The sequence below is a fragment of the Fusarium oxysporum genome, chromosome IX (genome assembly GCF_013085055.1).
Source record: "Fusarium oxysporum Fo47 chromosome IX, complete sequence".
In the NCBI taxonomy this organism is placed as follows: Eukaryota; Fungi; Ascomycota; class Sordariomycetes; order Hypocreales; family Nectriaceae; genus Fusarium; species Fusarium oxysporum.
The window spans coordinates 2,327,225-2,349,024 of NC_072848.1; the positions used below are offsets into that span (position 1 = coordinate 2,327,225).

The 21,800-nt window shown below is 47.4% G+C and overlaps 9 protein-coding genes across 9 annotated transcripts; 5 read left to right on the top strand and 4 right to left on the bottom strand.

The window, feature by feature from the left end:
* Positions 1-518: 518 nt before the first annotated feature.
* On the top strand, positions 519-1,300 carry FOBCDRAFT_279440 (uncharacterized protein; the record flags this gene model as incomplete). The annotated part of the gene is made up of 3 exons (XM_054706889.1): positions 519-540; positions 593-1,111; positions 1,161-1,300. The coding sequence occupies 3 exons, from the start codon at positions 519-521 to the stop codon at positions 1,298-1,300; spliced, it is 681 nt and encodes a 226-aa protein (XP_054562864.1).
* Positions 1,301-4,397: 3,097 nt separating this feature from the next.
* Positions 4,398-5,211, bottom strand: FOBCDRAFT_279441 (uncharacterized protein; the record flags this gene model as incomplete). The annotated part of the gene is made up of 4 exons (XM_059611563.1): positions 4,398-4,546; positions 4,610-4,774; positions 4,834-5,145; positions 5,196-5,211. 4 exons carry the CDS (start codon positions 5,209-5,211, stop codon positions 4,398-4,400), a joined length of 642 nt encoding a protein of 213 aa, XP_059467856.1.
* Positions 5,212-6,939: 1,728 nt separating this feature from the next.
* On the top strand, positions 6,940-7,812 carry FOBCDRAFT_206552 (uncharacterized protein; the record flags this gene model as incomplete). The annotated part of the gene is made up of 3 exons (XM_059609171.1): positions 6,940-6,988; positions 7,048-7,590; positions 7,646-7,812. The coding sequence occupies 3 exons, from the start codon at positions 6,940-6,942 to the stop codon at positions 7,810-7,812; spliced, it is 759 nt and encodes a 252-aa protein (XP_059465848.1).
* Positions 7,813-8,241: 429 nt separating this feature from the next.
* Positions 8,242-9,166, bottom strand: FOBCDRAFT_206553 (uncharacterized protein; the record flags this gene model as incomplete). Its single annotated transcript, XM_059609172.1, has 3 exons — positions 8,242-8,381; positions 8,434-9,024; positions 9,073-9,166. 3 exons carry the CDS (start codon positions 9,164-9,166, stop codon positions 8,242-8,244), a joined length of 825 nt encoding a protein of 274 aa, XP_059465847.1.
* A 448-nt stretch (positions 9,167-9,614) lies between these two features.
* On the top strand, positions 9,615-12,849 carry FOBCDRAFT_189942 (uncharacterized protein; the record flags this gene model as incomplete). Its single annotated transcript, XM_059608680.1, has 7 exons — positions 9,615-9,651; positions 9,692-9,759; positions 10,080-10,800; positions 10,905-11,018; positions 11,398-11,440; positions 11,496-12,498; positions 12,549-12,849. 7 exons carry the CDS (start codon positions 9,615-9,617, stop codon positions 12,738-12,740), a joined length of 2,178 nt encoding a protein of 725 aa, XP_059465849.1. The 3' UTR covers positions 12,741-12,849.
* A 192-nt stretch (positions 12,850-13,041) lies between these two features.
* On the bottom strand, positions 13,042-13,962 carry FOBCDRAFT_206555 (uncharacterized protein; the record flags this gene model as incomplete). The annotated part of the gene is made up of 1 exon (XM_059609173.1): positions 13,042-13,962. One exon carries the CDS (start codon positions 13,960-13,962, stop codon positions 13,042-13,044), a length of 921 nt encoding a protein of 306 aa, XP_059465850.1.
* A 638-nt stretch (positions 13,963-14,600) lies between these two features.
* On the top strand, positions 14,601-15,674 carry FOBCDRAFT_53344 (uncharacterized protein). Its single transcript, XM_031190416.3, has 2 exons — positions 14,601-14,869; positions 14,927-15,674. Exons 1-2 carry the CDS (start codon positions 14,704-14,706, stop codon positions 15,625-15,627), a joined length of 867 nt encoding a protein of 288 aa, XP_031034401.2. The 5' UTR covers positions 14,601-14,703; the 3' UTR covers positions 15,628-15,674.
* Positions 15,675-15,684: 10 nt separating this feature from the next.
* On the bottom strand, positions 15,685-16,724 carry FOBCDRAFT_53346 (nucleotide-diphospho-sugar transferase). Its single transcript, XM_031190418.3, has 2 exons — positions 16,454-16,724; positions 15,685-16,401 (listed from the first exon to the last, which is right to left on the bottom strand). Exons 1-2 carry the CDS (start codon positions 16,555-16,557, stop codon positions 15,783-15,785), a joined length of 723 nt encoding a protein of 240 aa, XP_031034403.1. The 5' UTR covers positions 16,558-16,724; the 3' UTR covers positions 15,685-15,782.
* A 1,140-nt stretch (positions 16,725-17,864) lies between these two features.
* FOBCDRAFT_53349 (uncharacterized protein) lies at positions 17,865-19,018 on the top strand. Its single transcript, XM_031190420.3, has 2 exons — positions 17,865-17,980; positions 18,128-19,018. The coding sequence occupies exons 1-2, from the start codon at positions 17,947-17,949 to the stop codon at positions 18,802-18,804; spliced, it is 711 nt and encodes a 236-aa protein (XP_031034405.2). The 5' UTR covers positions 17,865-17,946; the 3' UTR covers positions 18,805-19,018.
* Positions 19,019-21,800: the final 2,782 nt, after the last annotated feature.

Genomic DNA, 21,800 nt, shown 5'->3' on the forward strand with positions numbered 1-21,800 from the left:
ATTAACCGCTTTCCTGAAAAGATTGAAAAATTAGCGAAAATAATCATCATCGCTTGGTGGGAACAATGTCTAAGGTCATGATGGACAATCCTGAAGTTCATGCATGCCTCAAATGACGACGATCGAAACGAAGAAGAAGCAACAATGCTTGACCACATCGTCTCAAAAAGTATAAATACCAGCATTTTCCTACTAAGGGTTTAGCAGATTTCAACAATAGGCAATTTAATACTCTAAGTAAATATTATATTTATAAAAGTTCTGGCAGCTAGTACCAGCTGGCAGATAGAACAATGAATCAAGGGCCGGCCACTTGGTACCTCATGGCCAAATATAATTTTCCTCTCCTCCGAATTCTTTTTTCCCTTTGAATCTTTTCTGTTCATCTCTTCACATTTCATCTTGAACCCTTAAGAGGCCCTCCCACGATAATCGCACAATCATTTCCTTGAACCTCGAATCCTACCACGATATTTGCATAAGCATCTCTCCAACTACCTGAACTTCGCTTCGTAACCATGGAGACCTCTCAAGAAACCGGTATGTGAATCAAAAGGCCAAGCTGAAGAAAAAAGACTAACCGTTATATGAGAAGAATGTGTCACCATCATCCCTGACGGGGATGTCGTCCTTGTGCTGGGTAAGTCCAGGACAGCGGTTGAGATCACTGCTTCATTATTGAAGCATATATCACCCGTCTTCGAACGGATGCTGGTCCTACCGATACTCGAAGGCGAGGCGGTCCGTTCCTTTGATGGAACGGAACCGGCCGCCATCGAGCTTCCGGCGGAGCAGCCCGGCGCAATGATAACTGCGCTCCGGGCGCTCTATGGGTCAGACCCCGAGTGCCTCACTGCAGAGCCTCGGGACATCCGAGCCGTGTCTGTCCTGGCAGACAAGTATGACATGGTGCAGAGGTTCCGTCCGATGGCGGCCATTTGGCTAGGGTACCCAGCGGCAACAACAAGCCAGCCAGACCACCAGGCCGCCTACCTTTTTCGAATAGAGAAGGAGTTCTTCGAGATAAGCAGGTTTTTTATTCGAAACGATGCCCCTGTTCTAAAGTATGCCCTGGGAACGCCCGACGAGCACCTTGGTCCGAAGTTGGGCAGTAAGTCATCTTTCAGACAAGGTCCTTATAGCAGTACTGATTAGAATAGTGGCCATCGAATCTGTGCGGCTCGCAAACTTCACCAACCACGTGGATATTGGTCTCTGTCTTGGATTCTTTTCCACAGCCCAGGACAACTTCGTTGAACGACAGCCCGGTTGTCGCTTCACAACGCGGCATCTGTGGTAAGCCCACAAACAGGGGGGAATGGCACCAAGTTTCGTTGGACGACACGGAGATATCGAGCAGCAACTTTCGGGTCCGTAGGGCTCATTAACAACGTCAATAAAAAAAGCGTCTTTCGTCTTGCAACAGGAAAACCTCGTCCCATCTAGCATTACCTAGTAGATGAGAGATATATAATAAGTGTCCAGACTTGGACTAAAGAATGCCGACTATTGTCGCACCAACCTTATCGTACATAAACACCCGTACCCAAACTATTCAAACGTCTCAAAACCTAGATCAGAATGAAGTCGACCTAGTTCCGTATTATCAAGTTGTAAATGTAACATGCCACGAAGTGAGGAGTCATGGTATGCAAACCACGTTTTCAGTATCTCGATTCAGACTCGGCATCAAGAATCGTATCGACCCAGGCTTGCAAACGCGTACCGGGATGAAATGATCGGGCTTTGCCTGGATTGGTTCGTAGCTGCGATGAGAAAATTCGTGGCTCAACAGTCTGGGTGTCGGCACACACGTCGGCACCTGGTGCTGTGATATTTGATGTTCTGCTTGAGCCATTACATAGTGAAAAGTTAGCCCTTAACGAAGTCTTATAATGTTAGCAACAAGAAACCTATGGAAATGGCTAGAGTGACGTCAAAAACCATCGAACCATAGAATCGTGAGCTCACAAAGACGTTATTTCGCCCTTAACATCATACTCGCAAACTCTTCAAGATCAAGCTGTCAACGGCCGACTTCAATCCAAGCATGATGATTTGCGTAATGTTTACGCTACGAGTCGATGTCAGTTGTTTGATGTAATAGGAAGATATAAATACTTGCGTCAGCCTGGGATGCCATACATACACTTCTCTGCCACGCCCGAGAAAAGGGTCTCAACAATACAACATAAGCTACTCAAGTGAGCAACCCTCTTTCTATTCAATTAGCTGGAATTGTTTCTAGATTTGGCGGGACAAGGAGCATCCATGCCTTCAGGACCTATTAAAGGGAGTTCCACCCCCCCAGACTCCCCGTTTTCGCAAATTGTTCTGAGGTGATCACCACGTCTCGACACGCAAACTTATATAAAAAAAACACAGGATAAAAAAAAAAAGTCTTAATTATAGGGAGACTGCTCGAGTAGTTGCCAAAATCCGAGTATCAAGGAACAAGTGGTAATGATTTCAGGTTATCATCTACGAATGAGCAAAAGTTGCTTGGAAGTGAAAAGCAGTAAAAAAGAACAGTCACGCCACTGTAAAACAAAACATAGGCTCGGCAAGCTGGAATATTAAACACTTCGCGGCACCAACGTTCATTCCGAGATTCATATGTATAGATAAAACCTCTACGGAGGATGAAGAAGTTTCCAGTCATGGGGGCCCTGAAATCGGGAGGTTTACGGAAATATATAACTTATGGCTCAATTATCGATGGCAAGCATCGTTTGGATGCCAACACTCCAACGTCATCCGAGGATGCTTGGCGCATGTTGCGCGCCAGGTCCGAGGCGTGCGTTCTGTTTCCTCGTGTGAGATGATGGCCAAGCATGAACCTAGAAAAGTCAACCGGCATTCGAAATCTATTCATCACGACGCACTGGTTTATTGCGGTGAACGTTGAAACTCGTGATGAGATGAGCTTGAAGGAAAGAGTAATTTTTAGTTGCCACAAAATGTTAGAGATGGTCGCGTAGATAGCGGCGACCCAACAACATCACTTGCACTGCTAAGTGAGGCACTACGGCATAGGGAAGGATATATTCCCAAAGAAACGAAAACCGGGAATCCGGGTCCAACATCATAAATCAGTCGTTAGAAACCGTGCGGTTCAGACATACTCGTCACATTCGATATAGACACCGAATTTCACAATAAGACAATATATAGTAAGGTCAGAGAACAGTCCTTGCCTCCCTGGCTTGGGAACTGGCAAAGAGAAGATGTCTCCTGATGAAAGGTAGTGACGGGCCCAACTCGCATTGAGTTTCTAGATGATAACCCCGAGGTAATCTACCATGCCTTGAGGATTCTATACGGATCGGACCCGGGGTCATTCACACTGCCTCCCAGAAAAAATGAATCTTCATTATTGAACATCAATTGCGAAAAATGGACAACTTGCGGCGATGGAAACACTCTTCAGCATATGATCGCTAATTGTGGTAGAATCGCTGGGGGTATGAACTCTTTGACTGAAATTGGAAAGCAAAGCTCGCTAAGTAAGGTAGCGATCTCTTTGACATGAGGAAGTAAATAATTAAAGAAGATTTCGGAAACGCAGGAACAACGAGAACAAATAGGTATAAAGAAGACCTTATTTATATGATAATTTAGTTTATAAGCTATGTATTGTAAAATAGTGACTCGGCCTGGAAGTCCAGGGTCTCCTAGACACCGATTTCCATGTGATGTTTTGTAAGCCGGAGCCCACCTCTTCAGGATATGTAGAGAACACTACGAATTGAATTTGTATATTGAACAAAGAAAGACCAAGAATTTCCACACTGGCTTCTGAATCTCGGCACATGAGAGCGGCAGCCTTGTTGTGAACCTAGTTAACAACACCAACAGTGGCAGCCCTCGCACACCGAATCCCCCTTTCTGTCATAAGAACCCACCAACTTGACTGCTGTTGGGCAGAGTGAACACGGTAATACTGAGTGTGGAATCTTATTAGCTGTCTGAAGTGTAGGAGTATTAATGCCTCCTCGGATGAAGTCAGAACGGGAGGATTTGATGTCAAGAGCTTGAGCATGGAAGACGGGTCATACGGCCGATGGAATATGGTATATATTTAATAATTGAGATTCATGACAACAACAAAACGACAAGCAAGCTTCAGACGTTTCAGTACAACATGAATCCAATGTGCATGGAAAAACGAAATGTTTAATTATAAGCGTCCAGCAACATGGCTAGGGGAGTTACAGATCGGAAAGCATGTAATCAACTAGGATGATTGTTCCGCCACTCAAATTAAAGATACAATCTTAGCATGGAACCATGCTCGCTTTTGTCTTGCAATTATGCAGGTTACCCTTTTCTCCCCGTCGATGTACCTGACATGCAGCCAGTGTCCCGTCCATCCGTCAGTGCATAGATTGGCACAATCAACCAGACAGGTGGTTGGATGGATTGGGGCAACCTGGCTGCATGCCCACGGGATCGTCTGCCGTGATTTTGAAGCAGCATAGGCATTGCCCTCCCTTTGGATGTGCTATGTGCTGCGAGAGTGCATGGTGCAAAAGAAGGAGAGCCACTGTTCTCAAAAATCAGCATCATATCACAACAAGAGAAGATATGTATATTGGTAAGAACTCACTGCCTAGCTTTAGGCCTAGGCCGACATCGTGAGTCTGTTGCGCCAGACGAAAGATTTGTGCGTGGTTCATTTTAACCACGACGTGTTCGCTCATGGTTCGAAACGAATCTTCAAGGTTGAGCCAATATGAGGCCGTCATCAGCTTCCAAGCTTGGTCGAGGTTGGCTGGCTCGCAGTTCATCCAGTCAGTGGCAGCCATGGAAAAACTGGGTGACATGTCGTACTTGTCTGCCAGAATGGAGACTTTCTGGATCTCATCGGGGTCGAGGAATAACATGCTTGGGTCTGACCATATATAGTTTTTAAGGCCTGGGCAGTCGCCAGCCCATCATCCTCTGGCAGTTTGATGTCAACTAGCAACTCATTGCTCTCGTGGAGCTTGATTCCCTCTGAGAACGTGAGGTTCAACATGGCGTCAAATACCGGAGACGCCAGGGTCAGGAACTGGGAAGAGACTTGAATTCGCAATTTTTCTTGACCGACGACGAGAATTATGTCTCCGTTCGGAATGGCAACTTCGTCAGGGACGTTGTTTTCTGCCAGGTGTCAGAACAGACCCGGAATAGCGGATGATACTGTCACATACCCGATTCTGACGACATGGCTTCGTTCGAGTTTCTACTCAAGGTTGCGATATGTAGCCCATATGCTGTTGCAGGCGGTAGAGAGTTGTTGTATCGTGGTTGTTTATAGGTGAACAGATTATTGAGTGAAGAGAAGTTCAATAGGTAGACTTGAGGAAGCCAAGAGAAGAAGGCGATGATACAGGACTGAGAAGGTGACCAAGCCAATAATTTGTGGGTTGGGTTGTTCCGGCGGTCTTATGAACAATCACTAAGTGTTAGCTGCCAGTGACTGACACCTGCCAGCGAACATGGTATAAAATAAGTGGGATAAAAAGAACAATCTGAACACCTCAGAGAAAGGACTTGATGGGCCGGAAAAGCGTCTCCTGAGTGTTATTGATGGCCAGGCCAAGTTGAACCATTTACCATCGCAAGTCTTTCCATCCTAAGCACAATATGAGGGACCGGGAGTGATTGGTTCATTGCGTTTGTACCTCATTGCCTTTCATTGTTGTAGTTATACGAAGACTTAGTTTACGAATGATAGAGAATATAGAAACTGCAATCCGGAGATGCTTATCTAGTGACGAGAGTGATTGTCCCGTTCGGGATAATGGTGAGGCCTGAAGGGGAGTGGTATCGTATGACTTCTGGGAAGTTGGTGGTCAACATCGCAGAGAACACGGAGATATCGCACAAAGAAACTCTTGGTTATATGAACCCTGATGCGAGCTTCACCAACAATGAAGACGAGCGCCCCATTTGGTACGAGTATAATATATGAAAGAGATCAGCATCGTCAGCTACGGGGAAGAAGGGCGCGTACCACTCATATTGTGTTGTGAAGAACGATGAAGATGAAGAAGTTCATGTCCATGGCTCGGGATATGTGACGAGTACCGATCCAAATTTGCCAATGCTTTGCATCTGCCAGCTGAAAACATAAAATCACCTCTATAGTATTCCGATGGCCAATGTCTCATGTAATCTAAGGGTTTGTATACCAAGGCGAGGCCATCTCGTGGCCTGTGATGTTCTGTGCCTCAAGCAGGAGTGTCACATCTCTGATACCTTGTAACGGCAAAGAGGAACATATTTTATAAGACTTTAATAGAATATACAAGTAATATAAACTTTCTAGGATGTCTTGGTGGTCTGGAAATAAGGAAAGGGGGTACTCAACAATGCCGAGAGAGGGCGCTGGCTTGTATTTATAGACGCTCGCTGTAAGTTTGCTGATCTTGTTGACCTCCTTGTTTGTGCAGCCTTTTGCAATAACATTTCAGTTTCTTGTTACAGTACCAAACTGATTGATGATTGCGCTGTTCAGAAGAAAACCTACATGATGTAGGCACGGAGTTGTTTGACGATGGCCTCACGCAAACCTGATACCTAAGGCAGAGCAAGCAACGGAAAGCTGTTGCATACCAATTTTGTCGTAACTTGTGTCAAAAACAGAGCACCAAAATTCATCTAAACTTTATGATTATTTAATTTAGAGTTTATCATTCTATCTTACAACTCAACATGATGTTGGCAAAATATCTGAGCTCGAAGGGCGAGTCAAGTCTGGGGGTCAGCCGATGATTCACTGCCAGCTACTGCCAGCTACTGCCATCTGTCAGGTTCTCCCAGACTGAACTAACTTTTCTCTTATGCCTTGAGTAAGCAGCATGAGTCCGGAGAACCAGAATATCTAGACAAATGGTATATCTCTCTGCTCTCCATCTTCACCCATCTTCTTCAACAGGCGCATCCGCGAATATGGACACTTCACCTCCCGTTCTCAACGACGACAGATGTGGTGTTCCCAGTATGTTACAGTGGTATTATATATCCAAATTTGTTAATGGTTGACCTTTTAAGTAGCAGATTCTGTTACCCAAATCGTTACCGACGGCGATGTTCTGCTGGTGGTTGGCCCAAGCCAGCACAAGATTCAGGTCTCTTCGCATTTCCTCAAGCACATCTCGCCCGTTTTCCGAGCTATGCTCGATGCACCAATGAAGGAAGAAGAAGCTCTTGCAAACAAATGTGACGATGATGCCCCCGTTGAGATCGTCCTCCCCGAAGATAAGGAACAGCCGATGGTGCAGGTACTACATACCCTCTATGGCTCAGATCCAAGTGCCAGACGGTTCTCGAAGAGCGAAGTCAAAGAGATCGCAATTCTTGCAGAGAAGTACGGGATGGTCGAGCGTATCGCAATCTTCGCATCTTTCTGGCTTCGTAACGCCGTCAAGAAAAGCATTTCAGAAATTACCAAACATGTCTGGAACACCTTAGTCGTGGCGTATATCCTCAAGATCGATTGGGCGTTCTTCGACATAACCAAGGCCATACTCCAGACGAGGACCAGCCTCCTAAAGTTCATAGGCAGCTTTCATGACAAGCATACTGGTCTCCGCCTTGGAAGTAAGTTGCGGAAATATTACAGTACATGCACAGATACTGACAATACTCATCTCAGTGGCTATTGAAGAACTGCGCAGCACCTACTTGGCGATGATGGCTAGGTCCAGAACTGAGATGGGCTTGTGCTTGTTCTGCTTTTCTCACGCAACCGAATCTTTCACTCAGCAGCGTGCAGGGTGCAGCTATCCTGATCGTCATTTTCCAACGCATCGGCTGGCATGAGGGAAAATGGAGATGAGTGCATCAGTCTTTGGGAAGGCCAAAAGGGAAAATGGAATGTTTGAAATCAGGCTACCTTAATAAATAGACTGATTGGACACGATTTGTTTTGTACCAGTTTGAGCTGGATTCTCCAACTGTAATTGCTATCATTAAGCCAAGCTCTGTGTTCAATCTCACCTCACATCGGCTACCGTGAAGATAATAAAGGTAACTGATAATATTTCATGTCCTAGAAAAAAAAGTATTTTAAAAATAAGAAAGACCAGACTTTTGCTTATTGAAGTCAAAATGAAAGAAGAAAAGGAGCCTAATTGGGACCCAATTTGAACTTCCCTCCAACCCTGGGTATATTCTGTAAATATTTTGGTACTCTTTGACTTGAAGCCCTCTTGAAAACCGCCAAAATAATTGAATCCATGTTCTCTATGATCAGGACCGACACAAGTAGAAGCTTCCATAGCCCCATCTAAATATTGGTTCGGCGCATGGTGCAGCACCTCCCATACAGCGAAATTGACTATGTTGATCCATGGCCCTTCCATAGTCCCGCCTAGCCTCACGAATCGAGCCTGGGTTCAACTCAAGTCAGTTAGGTATTTTGAGGGAGGAAAAATGTCTTACAGTAGATATCGACTTCAATACCGTGACCATCTGGCACCGGTTCTCGTAAGCGGGCGTTATAATATGGGTTCTCGTCCCTCACCAGTCGTTCGCTCAGTTTGGAGAATGCAAAACGGAGATCTGGGAGCTTATCGGGATCATTGAGAAACATGTAGTACGCTGCAATCATTAGGTGCCAACAGTCTTCCAGACCAAAGAACATATGCACAGGATGAAAGCGGCTGCTGCAATATCTTGGGCGGAACCAGTTTGGAGCAACCTTCTTGAATTCGGGAATCATCTCATACTTCCTGGCAAACATGACCACATCGTAGATCTCTGCTGGTCGCAGATCGTCCGTATGGGGATTGCCAGGATAGATGCTGCCAAATGCGTTTCGAGCCGCGGTAGCATCGTCGTTGGGAAGCCTAAGCTCATAAACCCGACCCGTATTGTCAGCGCCTGTGATATTGTGTTGATCAAGTATGCCTGCAAGAACACGCGAACACACGCGGACAGCCTGAACTGTGATCCGAAGCCGTTTTTCACCCGCTCCGACGATTAGTACAAGATTACCGTCGCTTACGATGTCTTGCTCGCATTCTGGAGTTCCTAAAGCATGGTCAGTAAAACGAAAGGAGTAAGCGAGAGGTTCCCTACCATCAACCAAGCTTACACCCTCTTGGTCTGGCATGGTCTGGCTTGATTCTGGCCGTGTGGTAGAGGACTCAGGATTGGGAGTTTGGATTGGCATAGTGATGGTTTAGAGATGCCGGAAGATGTATATGTGACTTGGGAATGTGGCTGGGTAACAGCAGGGCTCGTGGGAGGATGAAAGAGGAAAGGACGGAGTGCTCTCTACTGCTCAGGCAGACGAAATGACTCGAATAAAGTGCTAGGTAACCAAATGTATCGCTTCAGGAAGACCGTTGGTTGTGTGAGAGAGAAGAATCAGGGAATGGATGGGCAGGAGAAAATTCTGTATGAACACTTGCGACAGAAGACACGGAAAAGCAGTATAAACTACCAGAGCAGTCTGCGCAGAACTTTATCATCAAGAAAGTTGAAGAGCGAAAAATCGTAAGGAGAAGTACTTTGAGCTGTTGGTTGCTGATGTTGATAGGCCGGTGTTCTCCCGTCTTTGGTATGAGCCATGAAGACATCCTCAACCTGATACATGTATGTCACTCAGAAGTCACGCAATGAGAAAGCACCGACAGAGAATCATGAAGGCGAAAAGTCAAAAGAAATGTCACTCATTTACTGTTACGATATACAGACAGTCACAGAGAACGCGAGAGGCTCATCAGAGTCAACGGTTGGTTGCGTAGTACCGTGATCACTGAAGTAAGTAAAAGACTTCCGGAAGGCGGACATATGCTTCGGAATAGACTCCCTAAATCTGGGGAAATAAGATTATGTCAAATAATTTTGAATTTGATTTGAACTTTGACCTGTTTAAGCTTCTTGAGATGTGTATGTAAATTCTTGTACATTTTCACGGTTCTTGCCTTGTCGCGAAGCTGAAGCGCAGAGCATGTAAGGAAGTGATGCTACGACAATGAGGTCGGTCGTGGCCATGAATCACTGTCCTCCAGGGAGTCCACTCAATTATAAGACTGTGTCCTTGTATTTGGCTAAGAGTTGGCTACCATTTCTGCAAGCAGCTTTCTCCTCTTCCCCACTCCAAGAATATGAACCCCGTTGAACATTTTGCTATACCAAGCAGTACAGACACCCCTTCTTCTTATTTGCAAGGTGCCCGCTACGCTTGGTCTCAAATGGATCTTACCCCAGACCAATCAGTCATGTCGAACCCAGAAGAGGCCACCGAGACTGTGGCCCAGCACAAGTTTGTTCGAGACTTGATACCAGGAGGCGATTTAATCCTCGCCGTTGGTCCCCACAGAACTCTCCTTAGAGTTGCGTCGGCCTTTCTGTGCGAGATATCGCCCGTCTTTGCAGTAATGTTTGGGCCGAACTTTGAAGAAGGCGATCGCTTGCGCAACCGACAGCCTGGAGATCCCGAAATGGTTCTCGAACTTCCCGATGACGACCCTTTAGCTTTCGACAACACGATCCTCGTGCTTTACGGGTCCGACCCCTCGACACAAGACTGTGACCCCGATGATATCCAGAAGATTTCGATTCTTGTTGATAAATACGATATGGTATCGCGCTTTGCCTTCGCTTCGGTGTACTGGTTTGCGAAGTATGCTTGGGCAGATGATCCTGAAGAGACGTGGCAACTCACAACTGCCGCTTACTGGATGCAAAACCCTGATGCTTTCTTTACTTTTAGTAAGAAACTTGTCAAGCAGCTACAACCTTCTCACTTGAGCTATGTCACAAGCATGCCCGACAAGGTGCTTGGGCTTCGCCTTTGCTGTAAGTCATCCACCAATTGTCAAGTTTCCCTCCCTCCAACGCATGCTCAGCTGCCTGTGCAGGTCTTGTGCCATTCATGTTGACTCAAAACTAATTCTTGTCAGTGGCAATCGAAGAACAGCGTGTCCACAAGCTCGCGAACGAAGTTAAAGGAAAAGGTCTCTGTTTGTCCTGTTTCGGCCGGACCAATCATGGGTTTACTTCGCGTGTCAAGGGGTGTAAGAATCGCAAATACCACTGATTCTATTGTTCTTTTTTCGTAATTTAACTTCCGGGTTGCTTGCATTTGAGTCGTAAATTGTAATTGTTGTCGCTCGAAAGTATTTCCCGGTGATTATCCGAACACCCATGATACAGCAAGATCACAGCCTTCCCTTCATCAAAGGACATCGATAATTCATCAAATACGAGGCCATGAGTGAACCGCAAAGAACGGGGAGTCAAGGGCACTCCAGAAACAAGTCCATCACCAAGAGTACGCCTCAAGATGATTCCCGTGGTCGACGTTGACGCTGCATGATGCGGGGCTTCTCATGTCTCCAAATGAACATCGTTAACATGAACGACACCGGTGCGACACGGCTAACTCTGTCTCAGCCCGACCGAGATCCTCTACGAAAGGACCTCTCGATCTTGATGAGTGAGTAAAACGTTACCAGTTAGGTCGCGACCCGAGGTTGACACCTTGCTCACAGTGACCCGTTATTGTCACCTCAACAAGCGACCCCTCAGCGAGTGGTTACGCATCGCAATAGGATATCATCGCCACATCAGCGCTCATCTACAGCGACTCCAGTCTCACAACTGGGAGAGGCGAGACCTAAAGATTTTTCTTTTCTTCTAAGGCCAGAGATCTATCATCCTCTGACGCCTCTCAACGTCCCTGTCGCATTTCGCAACCCACAGAAGCAGCCCAATCCCGAGGCTCCCATTGAGGAGCTCCTTGCTAGCGGTCACTTCAGAGCAGCGGCTATTGCTGCTGTCCAAGAGCTCACAGGCTCTGGAGCCAGTGGGGGAATAAACCCCACGGATTCAAAGAGAATATTTGAGCTTCTTTACACTCGACTGGCATGCCTTACCCTGATTGATGCGACTCCCTTGGCTGCTCAGGAGGTCAAAGCCTTGGAAGACCTCAACGACATCAGGAGGTATGTAGACGAAACTACCGGGGAACATCTGGTACCCTGGGAACTTAGAGTTCTCAATGTACGTCTTCAGTCACTTGGCTTCGGCGATTATCGCCGAGCTGTCATGAGTTACCATGACCTGGCTCGCGAAGCTCGTGATCGTATCAGCAAGGCAGCAGCCCAACACGATAACTCCGCAAGAGAGCTCTGGAAAGCTCGTCTTTACGATCTTGGTATCCAGGTTGCCGGAGCTCTGATTGAGCTCGAAGACCTGACAGGCGCAGCGCATCACCTCAGCACCCTACGGGATCGAGGTGATGGCAAGATGGCACTCACCAAAGCACTTCTGTGGCTGCACCTGGGTGACGTAGAAAGCGCAAGGTCCTGCGCACGCCAAGCCATGGAAAACGATGAAAACGTCGAGAAGCTAATTTTGGCACTCTGTGACATGGCTGACGCAGAGTACGAGACAGCCCTTGAAGCGTGGAAGGAATTGAAGGAAAGTTTGGACGACGAGATGGTCGGCGTTAACACAGCCGTATGCTTGTTGTATCTTGGGAGGATACAGGAGGTATGTTCATCTGTGATACATGCGATGACCAGCGTACTAAACTTTCTTAGGGACGCGCAGTATTGGAGGGCCTTGTGGATTCTGGCTTATCATCTCATACGCTGTTATTTAACCTATCGACTATGTACGAGCTGTGTACCGAGAGGCATAAGAACCTGAAGCTCAAGCTTACAGAGAGGGTCGCTGGCCTGGAAGCTTCGACTGCAGGCTGGGAAAAGACAAACAGCGATTTCAAGCTATAGTTATATAATCTGAACAGATATATCATTTACTTGAGTACCGAGATAGGCAGGCCCCAGGGAGCAAGAAAACTTATGATGCTAAAATAGGGTGCCAAAATCAACTGGTCTAAAAGCCTGCTAACATGTACCTAACTTGCCTAAGTCTTTTCATCCCTTAGAATAGAGGCCCTAAATTTTATTGCGTCTTGTAGACATGGTACGTCAACAATACATCTTTTCTGAAGTGTACCAACCAATATTTTGAAGCCAATAGATGTATTAATGTGCGAAAGCCGCTGTTAGACCTCCTGAAATTTGGGTCTCAGTGAGCGTCAAACTCTCCCGAAACGTTTTCGACGAAAACGAAGTCCGTCGTGCTTGAAATCCAAACTCCGTGTCTTATTCGACGGCGCCTCTTCCACTCATCCAGTGAACTGAATGAACCGTAGTCATGCGTTGCATTTATAATAACTCCGTTTGCTTTGGAGACACTGCAATCGTAACTTGTCAAGCATACTTTGCAAGAACCACGAGGTGAGCGCCTTGGTTCCTGTTTCAAATCCTCAAATCCCGTTACATGGCGTATTAAAGACCATGATGCACCCTGTAACCTCCCAATGGGACGAGCGAGCGGCTTACGACCCATAAAGTCCAGGTGGTTGCAGATAGGGATGTAAACATTCGAGCGCCAGGGCGACGGATCGAGGTTGGCGTTGAGGTGCCATTTTTCATGTAGGAGAAAACGACCACTTTGAATCTCGGGCGTGGCAGAGAAGCTCACGTATGATCCCCAATAGCTGCCGAAGCATGACTTGTAATAAGGCTGCATAATCAGTACAAGTGCATCTCTATACAATTCCCCAAGGCGGTTATATTTTAGGGCAAGTTGAACGTGCTGGTGTTGAACATCGTAGCTGATCCAACTGCACCGATGGTTGATCGAGTTATCCCGGCACAGAAGGGGTATTACTGAGGTGGGGGGACGGTTGACCGTGTGAAGCTTACAGCACTGCCTGCAGAAATAGAGGTCCGGCAGTACGTATGCGAGACCAAGCAAGAAGTCGACTTTGCCTTCAACGTTGGTGTTGGCCATGGTGCGGAAGTCCCTCTTCGCTAGGCGTTGCATGGTCTTGCAGGTCTGTGAAAGGAAGAACAAGGCGTGAAGCTCCGCGTGATCTAGGATGCACAGCATCACGTCAACTGGAAGTTCCAGCAGGCTACGGCTTCTAGGGTTGGTCGACATAATGGATAGCTGTGCTTCGAGTCGATGGAAGGATCCGGATTGATGAACTTGGACTAAGGAACCTAAAGCTTACAAGAATTTAGATGGTAGTTATTGCAGTGAGCCCTAAAAGTATAGGAATTTAGAAAAGGGTTTCTTGTTTCTATATAAACTCTGGAGATCATTTCTTTGAGAAAGTGTGTAAACCCAGAAAGCTTCTCCACGAAGTGTAATTGGGGGCATGGTGCAGCTGGTACATTTCAGAAAAGATGTATTAGATTGAAGCAGGATTCTGCGTATATAATCCGTTGAGATGATGACTGCCTCTATCTCAGTTCTGGAATGATAGATCTATGCAGATTACCGGAATTCAACCTAGGTATAAATTATGATCAAGGCTGATGTATCACGTCTTCAAGGAGACAAAAAAAGCTTAGGACCTGCTCTCGAAGGGATAAAAAGATTTAGGTAACTTTATGTACTTTTAGGCAATTTCATTGCGGGGATAGTGAATTTTTCGACTGGCTATTTTTGACAACCCAGGTTAAAGTCAGAATCTTTTTGCTCCCTGAGGTTATCCCCGTCAACCCCGGAGCTACCCCACATACCGCCATTGAGCCTCGGCTCAAATACGTCGATCTCGTCGATCCCCAGGGTGATTAAAGGACCTGAATCTGGGGAAATGCCCATGAATTCTGGTCCTATTCATTATTCCAACAATTTACTTTAATGACCCAATAGAGCACCACGCAGGAAATCAACATGTCGGACCGTGTTAGTCAACTCGCTGGCCATCTCAACTACCCCAAAGGCCTACTCGCTGGTCAAGTAGCTATAATCACAGGCAGCGGCCAAGGAATCGGTGCAGAAGCAGCCAGGCTCTTCGCTAAAGAGGGCGCGAAAGTTGTTGTTGCAGATATCGACGCGGGTTAGTGGCCTTATTCTTTGCTCACGAAACATTGATGTCTGACTCTAGCTCAAATAGAAAAGTGCAAGGCTGTTGCTGATGACATCAACAAGAATGGCGGCCAGGCTACAGCTGTGCCCGGAGATATTCTCAAGGCGGAATATATCAATGATCTGATCAAGAGAGCTGCGGACTTTGGCGATGGAAAGATCAATATCATCGTCAATAACGCGGGCTATACCTGGGATGGTGTCATTCACAAGATGACAGACAAGCAATGGGACACCATTCTCGCTCTTCACTGTACTGCCCCATTTACTCTCGTCCGAGCGGCGGCGCCTTATTTCCGCGTCCGCGACGGCGCTCCTCGTTGCATCGTCAACATTTCATCTACATCTGGAGTGCATGGCAATGCGGGACAGCTCAATTACTCTCTTGCAAAGGCGGGTATCACAGGCTTCACAAAGACGATTGCAAAGGAGTGGGGTCCCTCCTTCGGCGTGAGAGCGAATACTGTTGCCTTTGGACATATTCTCACAAGATTGACGGCGGCCAAAGAAGATGGTGCGTTCGTTACTGGACCAGATGGTGAGAAGATTGCATTGGGTATCCCGACGAAACAGAAGGAGGCGGCAGGTGATAATGCCCATGCAGATATTCCGCTGAGGAGAGCCGGTACTGCAACTGAAGCTGCGAGCGCTGTTCTGGCTGTAGCGAGTCCATTGTTTTCGTATGTATCAGGCCAGACCATCATGGTCACTGGAGGTCGTAATATGTAGAGTTTATACAGGCGGCGAGTTAGATAGGACTCCTGGATCAGTCGAGGAGGACATCAATTGACGAAGAAACGTGGTATTAGATTAAACGGTACTATACTTCCCCAAACGCCCCCATCCAACAAGATATGTCCCTTTTGTGCATGCCATTCCCATTCTTAGACCTTGAGCCACAAGTTGAAGACACCCTGGGCATACTGAACAATCTCATCACCACCAAGCTTGCTCTCTCCATAAAGACGATCGACGAAAGAGATGGGAACCTCAGCGACAGTGCATCCCATAGCCTTCGCTCGCACCATAAGCTCCATCTGGAAACTGTATCCCTTGCTCTCAGTGCTAGCAATAGCCTTCTCTAGCGCAGCACGCTTGTACAGTCGGAAGCTGCCCGTGAGGTCACTCACGCCAGGGCGGAGGACAGTATCGGCGAACAAGTTGGCACCACGGCTGACGAACTTGCGCTTGAGATCCCAACCGAAGACACCACCGTTTCCAGCGTAGCGAGTACCCGTGACGATATCGTAGTTGCCCTTGGCCTGGAGAGCGACCATCTCGGGGATGAACTTGGGGTGATGGGAGAAGTCGGCGTCCATGATGATGACAAAATTGCCGGTGACAAACTTGAGACCGTGGACGTAGGCTGTTCCGAGACCGAGTTTGCCAGCGCGGGGCTTGAGGACAACGTGGGGGGAGTAGACCTTGACGAGCTGCTGGGCAACTTCTTGGGTTCCATCGGGGGAGCCGTCGTCGACGATGATGAGTTCCCAATCGAGGTTGCTGTTCGGGTTAGCCTTTCGCCCTTTGAAACTGTGTGTAAGAAGAGACTAACTTCTCAGTAAAGGTACGGTTCAACAACCAGGTAATGATGGGCAGGTTCTTGCGCTCATTGTAGGTTGGCAAGATAACCGAGTACTTGTTCGTGTTTGCGACCATGGCGGGCGATTAGAAGGGTATCGTTTCGAAGAAGGATTTTAAATGAGAAAGCGACCTGAAGAGAAGAAAGATCAAAGTTCGATCGCGAACGACAAAATGAGCGTGGGAAATTTGGGGAATCGCGTTTGTTGGATGTCTTGTCGTTATTCGCGTCAAGCCACTCTAAGGGGACACCTTGAAGCTGGCGATTGGGGATGGACAGGGGTGACTAAGCTCACGATGGCTGCCCCTGAATTGGTGGTGGCTGTGCACCTGTGGCTGGTGAGTTACAAGCTTTGGTTTGGCCGATGCCGATCTGCTAACATGGATGATTTTGGACCATGACATGACTTGCAGGTTGCAGGGCTCGCGATTGTCAATTCTGCGTCATGCTCGTCAGCTTTTGAAACAGCAGAGGCTTTGCTGGTCACTTAAGGTCTTTTTGTTGGGTCATCGACCGATTATTCAATATTGACCACGGCTTAATGTTGTTGAACAAGAACGTTTCCTTGCATCATCACTGGACACTTACCGTCTAGTACTGAAGACAGAGCCTCTTTACGTCTTCACCAACCTCGCGTCCACTTCCCCGGCAAAATCAAGTACCGGTACTAAGCCCATCCAGTGTCTCACTGGTTCCGGCGGTCCACCCCTCAAGTCCTCTGTTTTCCAGATCGGTGGCTTACAATTGAAGCTTGTGGTTCCTTCGAGGAGCTCCCGACCCACCAAAGCTCCCTCTCGTTCCCCGCAAAGCACGCAAACGCCAGCTGGGAAAAAAGGACTAGGAACTGGGATCCTTGACCCAGAGACCAAAAGCCAATCCGAGATGACGACCAAGTCCGTCCCGATCTACAGAGTTCACACCGTCAAGTACGGGTGTTCCTTGGGCTAACCTCACAGTCCACAGAGTCGCAGTCGAGTGACGAAAGGGCGCTTTTCCTTGGCCCAATGCGTGCTATGCGTTCTCCTCTTCCAATTCCCTTGCTCATCCCGTCCAAGTATCTCGTCACTCGTTCCCCGCGGGCGAGGGACCTCGATGCTGTTTGTGCGCCCTCCGCCTCGGCCTCGGAGCTACCCATGCCTTACCAATTTGCTTCTGGCTTCTCTCTCTGTGTCTATGCTGCTTCTGTTTCTCGGCAAAGTGAGGTAGCTGTGGATGGACATGGCTTTGTGGAACCGACCGTCGTGACTTGCCTCGTGCCTTCCTCTGCCAACCTCACTCCCCTTCTTCGTGTCTCGTTCCCCGACTTTGACCTCCTTCCTACATCAACATTGTGAAGCTTCCTCACTCTTGTAGCCTCAGAAATTATCGCAAATATCTCTGGTATCCATTATTGACTTCGCCGTGTCGCGCAAAAACACGCTTATAAGCTAGAGTCAACTTGCGACAGCAATTGTTACGTCATCATCATGTCGGACGGAATCGCTCCAGCTATAGACAAAGGTATGTCCCATCGCCAGCCGTCTCAATGGCCTCGTTTCCATCGCGTCTGATGCAGCGCTTCGCAATTGACATGTTCGCCATGGCTGTTTCGACCTCCGTGGCTCACCACTGCGCTTATACACGGAATTCTGAGCTGACATGCCCTAGTCGGCGCACCTGAACCCACGGCCCCCGAGGCCGAGGCCGGCGCTCCCACTTTGGACACAACGACAGCTCCTTCGGAGCCCGCCAAGCCGGAGGAGACCAAGCCAACTGACGGAGTCGGTGGTCTCCGCGCCCCGCCGAAGCCCGTCGAGGTTGCGTCTGTGCCAGAGACACCCGTCAACAACATGACACCCGCAGGTGGCACTCCACGACCCGTGCTCAACCTCGAAGAAGAACCAAAGGAAACGCCAAAGAATGAGGATGAGAATGCGTTCATCACTGATGCTCCAACTTCGGCGCCTGCTGTCTCCGCCCCAAAGGATGTCCCTATGACTGACAATGCTGCCGACGACAAGCCCGCGGGCATCAACGGCGCCAGTAAGCCTGAAGTCAGCGACATCGCCGAAGCGGCTGCAGGCGAAAAGCGTAAGGCTGAGGAGCCTCCTGCCGCTACCAACGGCGCATCCGCCCCCGATGCGGCAGAGAAGTCGGAATCGGAGGTGCGTGCCGAGAAGAAGGCTCGCGTTGAAGACGTCGCAGATGAGCCGACCGCCACTGAGAATGCTTCGCCAAATGGTAAGCACGAAAACGGGAAAGCTGCGAAGAAGGACAAGAAGGCCACCCCGGTTGCTGGGAAAACGGCACGCAAGACGCGAAGTCAGGGTCCTGTTGAGGTTTAGCAGCAATGCGAAATGGCAGGCTTTTCCTTGATCTATCATGATGGTTTATGAATGCTGCGGCACATGAGTTAGGGGTGGGACGGCGAAAATGGCGGATGGGAACGGGAAAAGGAACATCATCCCGAGATCTGCCTGGTTCAAGGATTTGTGGGTATATTTGTGCGTCAGGTAGTAAACATTGTTTGCATTTGCCATTTCATTAATTATACAGTGCTCTATTGATTAGGATGCTCTATCAGCGACTGTTTCTGCCGTGATATTGTTGTGCCAGACTGATAGCGCTGGCGGTCCTCATTTAAGCTAAGCCCAACCAAGCACCGAAGACCCATCCATTGTTTCCTCCGTCCTAGCGGCAATTTCGGGGATCCGCCTCGGAGAAGTGGAGTAGGCTCTGAACGTCAAGGCCGGGATATAACATTCCCTCGTCGATTGCTGGGTTTTGAATTGTTTCATGATAGTTCGTCAGAGCGGAGTGAATATCTGTTTATATGCTGGTTGCTGTGTTTATGATAATCGTGCTGAGCTGAAAAGGAAAGAGAAGAACGGAAGCATGAAGAGATGTCTCAACAAACTGGTACCGAAAATCCTTATTATTGCTGAAGCTTTGTAGTAATTCTTGTGGTGTACTTTGTTGAACTGGTGCGGTCGATTTCTGGTGTTGAGATGATAAGGGGGAAAAGAGTTGTGTAAATGACTTGAGAAAAAGAAGATTCTTTGTAGCCACTTCACTCTCCAGTGTCCAAGACTGATCAAATATTGTCGCCCACAAATTTTATACCGGTTTTGAGTTGGCACCTAACTCCCAAAATTGCCATCTTGTATGAGATTTAGTACCAATAGTACTGCACAAAAGCAAGATAGAGATCGATCCTCTCGGCAACCTCAGCCTCTGGATCTCCGCGTTTTCCATATACTGTAAACAAGAGAACACTAGCTGCAATCAGCAGCATCACAGTCAAGAACTGCAAAGGGGGGCTTGGGCTCGAAGATGGCCAGAATATACAGGGTGAATATTTCCCCTCATCGATCGCGACAAGTATGTTTCCGAATAATAGGAGCATAATCAGACCCAGGAGCATCTGTCTATAGGTGCTGTGACATAGATAGTACTCGAGGCGGCGGATGTGGCTGAGATGACTGGGAGCAGCTGGTGGAGGGCCGCCGGTGCACATCCTGAGGAGAACACTATAGCATGGAGCCATGAGGAACAAAAGTATGTCTAATACGACCATTTTCGATGTTTTTGAAATGATGATCCTGGTATAAGTAGCAGTGAGCCGATGTTGTAGGCGTAGCTTGACGATTTGGGGTTTTGATGCTGGGACTTGTGGTGTGGAGTAGAAAGGGAAAAGGGAAAGAGTGAAGTCGAAAAGCAAAAGAGTGCTACTTATACCACTGTATAAGAAATAAAATTAACATACTTTGATATATTGCCTTAATGAAATATCAATAGGGTTCACACAAATGAAACTTAATCACTAATAAAGACGTTTTGGAGCTAGGATTGGCGAGCCTACTAAGAAAGTTTCCTCCTTGTTGACGAGCTATGGCGCAGCCTATATAACCACCAATATGTAATGAAGGAGTTTGGAGAGAGTTTTGTGAAGAAATGAAGCTTTCTAGTACACAAAACAATAAGGCAATTCATTGTCGATCTGTCAATTCTGTTCCAATAGAGGAGACTCTAACTTCAAGTCCAACCATTGATCATAATACTATCCTCAAGCAGCGTCCTCAAATTCAGTTAATTTTCCCTCAGCAAGATAAAGCTCAGTGGAGCGCTTTGACTCTCGTCCAGGCCGAAGTCAACCCTAGATAACAAATCAAGTAACACATTTTAGTAAATTGTCAGAAACCCTGACTTGAAGCAGAAGTTTGGGAGGCTCTGTGGAGGTGACCTTTCTCCTCATCTTGCAGTTTACAGACATCAAACCTACTTCAGCAACCTGAAGCATCCCGGTAGCACTTTTATGAAGACAACTCGTACTACTAGAAGTCTAAGAAGGACCGCTTAAAGGTTCATCATTTTGGGAAGTCGTTACTAGGCGCTGTCAGAATCTTGCCATATATTGCAGACTCCAGAACGCACATCATTTTTGTCGACCACAACATGGAAGAGCTGGCAACGAAGAAAGCCAACATCCTGATGAAGCATTATGCAGAGAATCCATGAATCATTATCAAAAAAGACCTTCTTCATTATAGGTACTTCTCGCGCCAATGCCCAAGAATCTCCTTAGGGGCGCATGCGATCATACTTGCGTAGATGATCTAGAACTGAACTCTGCCACAGTCCAGGTGATCAATGACGGATTTCAGCATCATTCAGCTGATATTGAGCTTTGTTAACTCAGTGAAACACTTCAGCTCACCCGTCGTTGACCCTGAGTCAGCTATCCTTGGATACCGCGGGGAGAAACAGATACCAATGACCGCTGACCACTCGTCAATGTGCAAGTTTGACACACTTCGAGATACCAACGATATACTCCTAAGAGACACAATCGCACCGGACATAGTAAAAGTACCAGGAAAGTTACGGAGATGTAATGAGAAATGATTGGAAGTCCTGAAGAAGTACCCCTGAGTTCTCAACGTATCGGATGATGATTATGTAAATATCTCCGAGGTTTGGAATCATGGGTCGTACGAGTAGATCCCGCAAAAATACAGCTACTTAGGATGGCTAGATAGGGCATGTGAGAATCATAGAGTTTTATGGATTAAGGGAAACCCCGGAAATGGGAAATCTGTTCCGGCCGGCTATGTCATCGATCAGCTTGGGGGTCCGGTAACGCTTGCAGTTACTTCTTCTTCACGAATGGAGACATTCTATGGGACTGCTTCCGCTTTCTAGCCTTTCAGATGGCCATTGCCAATAGTGAAGTCAGTGATGGTGACGAGAATGAATAAGTGTCCTATCTGCGTGGGTAGTGTCGATGGAACGTATATGATGGCGAGCCCTTTTCTTTTCTGGCATTTTCAGACCACAATAA